Source organism: Capsicum annuum, chromosome 5, assembly GCF_002878395.1.
Source record: "Capsicum annuum cultivar UCD-10X-F1 chromosome 5, UCD10Xv1.1, whole genome shotgun sequence".
NCBI classification, from domain to species: Eukaryota; Viridiplantae; Streptophyta; class Magnoliopsida; order Solanales; family Solanaceae; genus Capsicum; species Capsicum annuum.
Genome location: NC_061115.1, coordinates 219,950,328 through 219,955,490, shown reverse-complemented (window position 1 = coordinate 219,955,490; position 5,163 = coordinate 219,950,328). Strand labels below are relative to the sequence as shown.

At 38.8% G+C, this 5,163-nt stretch overlaps 3 protein-coding genes across 3 annotated transcripts in view; all 3 read right to left on the bottom strand.

The window, feature by feature from the left end:
* LOC107872209 (putative receptor-like protein kinase At3g47110) overlaps positions 1 to 2,429 on the bottom strand; it is a 3,859-nt gene extending 1,430 nt beyond the window's left edge. Inside the window, exons 1-2 of the mRNA XM_016718979.2 lie at positions 2,364 to 2,429; positions 4 to 1,918 (exon numbers count right to left, since the gene is read on the bottom strand). Of these exons, the coding sequence (XP_016574465.2) occupies positions 4 to 1,918; positions 2,364 to 2,429 (1,981 nt within the window). The remainder of the gene's footprint in view (positions 1 to 3; positions 1,919 to 2,363) is intronic.
* Positions 2,430 to 2,477: 48 nt separating this feature from the next.
* Positions 2,478 to 3,860, bottom strand: LOC107871582 (probable leucine-rich repeat receptor-like protein kinase At2g33170). The gene has a single exon (XM_047412293.1). It carries the CDS (start codon positions 3,858 to 3,860, stop codon positions 2,478 to 2,480), a length of 1,383 nt encoding a protein of 460 aa, XP_047268249.1.
* Positions 3,861 to 3,868: 8 nt separating this feature from the next.
* LOC107872208 (receptor-like protein 53) lies at positions 3,869 to 5,134 on the bottom strand. Its single transcript, XM_047412292.1, has 3 exons — positions 4,714 to 5,134; positions 4,368 to 4,570; positions 3,869 to 4,186 (listed from the first exon to the last, which is right to left on the bottom strand). Exons 1-3 carry the CDS (start codon positions 5,132 to 5,134, stop codon positions 3,869 to 3,871), a joined length of 942 nt encoding a protein of 313 aa, XP_047268248.1.
* Positions 5,135 to 5,163: the final 29 nt, after the last annotated feature.

Sequence of the window (5,163 nt, the reverse complement as noted above, 5' to 3'; positions counted from 1 at the left end):
TACCATGAACTTCCCCTATCTGTGTTGGAATTGAGCCAACGAGATTGTTAAGTGAAAAATCGATGACATTAACATTCTCGAACTTAGAAGGGATAGAACCTTGAAGGTTGTTACCGGCTAAACTAATTATTGTTGGATAAGGAGAAGATTTCAGCTGAATCGTTGGAGGTATAACTCCCTTGAAGTTATTCATCGATAAATCTAGTACAGAGAGGGCCGGGAGATTGAACAACCAGTATGGTATGGCTCCTGATAGACTGTTGTTAGCCAAAATTAAAATCACTAGGCTCGTCAGATTTGAAAAGAACTTTGGGATTTTTCCTCTCACGTTGCAAGATGTAAATTCCAACATCTCGGGCTGGAAAGTTTGCACAAAGGATTGATCTTGATCATCGATTTCCACAGACAATCCACTAACTCCAAAGCTAATTTGATCCAATCTAGACTTTTGGAACAAAGACATTGGCATATTACCATTCAAGTTATTCTTCTGAACATAAAGATACGAAAGCTTAGGAAGCTGAAGTATGCATGAGGGAAGACGTCCTGTTAGATCATTCCAATTTAAATTCAGGTATTCGAGGGAGGGGATTTGACAGATAGAAATTGGAATATTCCCTTGTAGTCTGTTCTGAAAAAGTGACAAGTATTGAAGGCTTATCAAACTGGACATGGATACAGGAAGCTGGCCTGTGATGTTGTTTTCATTGAGCATCAATATACGTAATTTCTTAAGCTTTGTAATGGAAGAAGGTATCGACCCTTGGATTGAGCATCCATCGGCTAGGAAAATGGTTAATGAAGTTGAGTTGCTTAAAGAAGCAGGAACCGTTCCACCAACCTGAGTGAAGCTTATGTCAAGATATGTCAACTTTGACCATGGGACTGAAAACATTGAAACAAGATCGATAGTCATAGCCGGATTGCTAGAAACAGAAAGTTTTTCGAGTTGAGGAAAGTACGGGATCTGACCATCTAAATCGTTGCCACTAAAATAAAGAGCTGAGAGGGTTGTGAGGTTCGATAGAATATCAGGTATCGAGGATGCTAGAAAGTTAGAACTCATTTCTAGAGTAGAAAGACTAGTAAGATTAAGTAATTGCGCTGTCGGAATTCTTCCTGAAATGTTGCAGTTGGACAATTGAAGTGACATGAGATTTGAAAGACTTGATATTGGTGTATCCCAATGAAATGATTCCGAGGACTTTGATAGATCAACACCTGTCAATACCAGATATCTGAGACGTCGGAGTCCTTCTAACCACCTTAGATTTGGACTAGACAGATATCCATAGCTTATAAAAGATAACAGTGAGCCAGAATCTAACTTTGGTGGTAATGTCAAGCTAACAGTAATAGAAGACAAATCGGGTACTAAATTAGCACACGAAAGATCAAGAGACCTTAAAGATGTAAGATTTGAGAATTGCGTGGTGATGGAATCTTGAAACATGGAATTCGACAGATTGAGATAAGTCAACTTTGTTAAGTTCGATATCTCAACAGGTATCTTTGAGAGCATGAAGTCGTTGAAACTCAGGTCGAGATATTGAATATGGTCAAGAGTGAATAGCAATGGAGATATAGTACCTTTAAGGGCAAAATCGAAAGCGTTGTTAGAATTTGAAACAACTTCCTTATTGACATTGATCATGACTTCATCCGGATGAGGATTCCGGAGATTGACAACTGCAACACGACCTGAACTCGAGCATTTGATTCCTTTCCAGTTACAACAGTTTTCGCCTTTCCACGAAGATAACCGATTAGATGGATCAGTCAGCAAGGATTTGAAGCTCATTAGAGCTGCTCTTTCTCCTTCATGGAAACCATCAACGAGCGAAAAACAGTAAAATAGAGTAGCAAATATAAGGAAAACTTTCTTTAACCACATGATTTCAAGATGCTGAACAATATTCTAGATTGTCAAATATAACATATTTATACCTGTTCTACTTACACCCCTTGAACTAAATTATTCAGAAAGAAGACATTATTTGGTGTAAGCTTCATTCTACAGTCAATGACTTAGCTTTGTTTAATGAAAAAAGAAAAATAGGGATAAAGACTGTTTGGAAGGTGTCTTCATTTTCTGTTAGTGCTAGCAATTTTAAGATATAGTTTTAAAAATGAGCTGGTTTTGACTTTGACAAAGTTCTCTATCACATCTCATCTAGTTTTTAATATACAGATATCATTCAATATTCTATTGGTGTTGAAAACTATTTTGGTCATCTTCATGCCTTTTACAAGTGTATAGCTATTGCTTTTTGTGATACTAGTTTCTCGGCACGTTTGTTGCACGTGTGTGTTGAGTCATAGTATGCGATTTCGTAAAATAATATCTATATAGGAGTACTTACCGCTCCACCACAACAGTCATTGGTAGAAGTGCATAGCGAAATCGGACTGAAAAAGACTGCTGTCATTGCTAGTTCTATTCAATTGCAGAAATTTAGTGTGTATATATATACATATCATGGTTTACAGTTCACTATTTTCAACACAATTTTGTCTACTGCCCTCCAATACCTGTTCCTCCAGTTGAAATCTATCAAATATAACAGCAGAAATACGCTGGATATTCCTGTTACAAAGCCCGAGAATATTACTACAATAAAAAGGAGATTTTCTTGGTCGTATCTGTTCTCTGTTGTTTCGGTGGTAGAGTGTCCAATTTTACTGCAGTTCATCCCATCAGGAGAACCACATAAGTATCTGTTTCCGATATATGCTGTTCCGTCTGGATGTAGAGTGTCAAAATGTGGATGGGTAGGAATCCGTCCGCTCAAATTGTTATAAGACAAGTTAAGATACGCGAGAAAATCCAACGTTGCCGATGTCACTGGAATTTCACCTGTTAATTGGTTGTAACTGAGATCCAATGACTCAAGTGAAATCATCTCGCCAATAGTCTTTGGGATCAGCCCGGTAAGATTATTATGTGAGAGATTCAGGAACGGGATTCCATTTAAAAGGCCGATTTTCTCAGGGATTTTACCGGTAAGAGCATAACTTGAGACATCGAATCCAGTGTTGTAGGAATACACTGACACAAGAAATCGCGTCTGTCCTTTGGTGACTATTTCTAACTGAGCACCGGTGAACTTGAGGGAGTAATAATAACCTAAGATGGTTGTTTGGTTTTGTGTTTTCGTCATCTTTTTCAATCCTTCAAGCTTCTCAGGAATCGGACCGGATAGTTTGTTCCTGGACAAAGTAATAAATTGTAGATTTTCCAACTTCATTACCCCTTCTGGTATAGATTCATTGAATGAGTTTGATGCAAGCACAAGGATACGAAGGTGGTTTAGGTCACCGATGAACTTTGGTATCCTTCCTTTAAATCTATTGCCTGCCAAATTCAGGATCTCCAGTTCTTGAAACTTCTCAATCACTGTCGGAAAAGAACCTTCAAACTCATTTCCATTCAGGTCAAGGCAACGAAGGCTTGTAACACGTTCAAGTTCTTCCGGAACACTTCCAGTGAGCTTGTTTTGTCCAAGATTAAGGTAAATCAGAGACTTGCAGTTCCCCAAACTGCGTGGAATGATGCCCGACAAGCTATTATTAGAGAGCTGAAGAACCTGTAGAACATTAGTTGATTGGCAAAATGATTCAGGTATTGGACCGTCAATTTTGTTTCCGGATAATGATATGGACCTGATTGCTGGAATTTCTCCCACCTGTGCTGGAATTGAGCCTACGAAATTGTTAAGTGATAAATTGATGACATTAACATTCTCGAGCTGAGTAGGGATAGGGCCTTGAAGTTTGTTTCTGACTAAGTTTACTATTGATGGGAAAAGTGAAGATTTCATCTGAATCGATGGAGGTATGACTCCCTCGAAGTTATTCATCGATAAATCTAGTGCAGATAGGGATGGTAGATTGAACAACCAGTAGGTATGGCTCCTGATAGACTGTTGTTCGCCAAAAGTAAAATCACGAGGCTCGTCAGATTTGAAAATAACTCTGGGATTTCTCCTCTCATGTTACAAGATGTAAATTCCAAAACCGTGGGCTGGAAAGTTTGCACAACGGGCTGATACTGATCATCGATTTCCACTGACAATCCATTAGTTCCGAAAGAAATCAGATCCAATCTAGACTTCTGGAGCAAAGACAGCAGCACATTACCTTTCAGGTTATTCTTATTAGCAGAAAGATACGAAAGCTTAGGAAGCTGAAGTATGCACGAGATTCATACGAAAGCTTAGGAAGCTAAGGCGTCCTGTTAGCTCGTTCCATTCTAAATTCAGGTACTCCAGTGAGAGGATTTGACAAATCGAAGTAGGAATATGCCCCCGTAAACCATTCTGGATCAGAGATAAGTATCGAAGACTTATCAAACTGGACATGGATACAGGAAGTTGGCCTGTGATATTGTTGTCATTGAGCGTCAGCGTTCTTAATTTCTTAAGTTTTGTAACTGAAGAAGGTATAGACCCTTGGATCGAGCATCCATCAGCTTTGAAAAGAGTCAGCGAAGTTGAATTTGTTAAAGAAGGAAGCGTTCCGCCTACATGAGTGAAACTTATGTCGAGAAACTTCAACTTTGACCACATGACTGAAAACATCGAAACAAGATCTATGGTCATAGCAGGATTGTTAGAAACATAAAGTTGTTCGAGTTGAGGAAGGTAAGGGATATGACCATCTTAATCGTTGCCACTAATATCAAGAACCGAGAGGGTTGTGAGGTTCGAAAACATATCAGGTATCGTGGATGAATGTAAGAGCGCATATCCAGAACAGAAAGGCTAGTAAGGTTAAGTAACTGCCCTATCAGAATTCTTCCTGAAATGTTGCAGTTGGATAATCGAAGTACTATGAGATTTGAAAGACTCGATACTGGTTCAGCCCACTGAAATGATTCCGAGGCCTTTGATAGATCAACACCAGTCATTACGAGATATCTGAGATTTCGGAGTCCTTCTAACCACCTTAGATTTGGACTAGACAGATATCCATAGCTTATGATAGATAAAAATGAGCCAACATCTAACTTTGGTTGTAATTTCAAGCTAACAAAAACAGATGAAAAATCAGGTACTAAATTAGCGCACGAAAGATCAAGAGACCGTAGAGATGTAAGGTTTGAGAACTGCAAGTCGATGGAATCTTGAAACATGGCATTCGACAGATTGAGATAAGTCAACT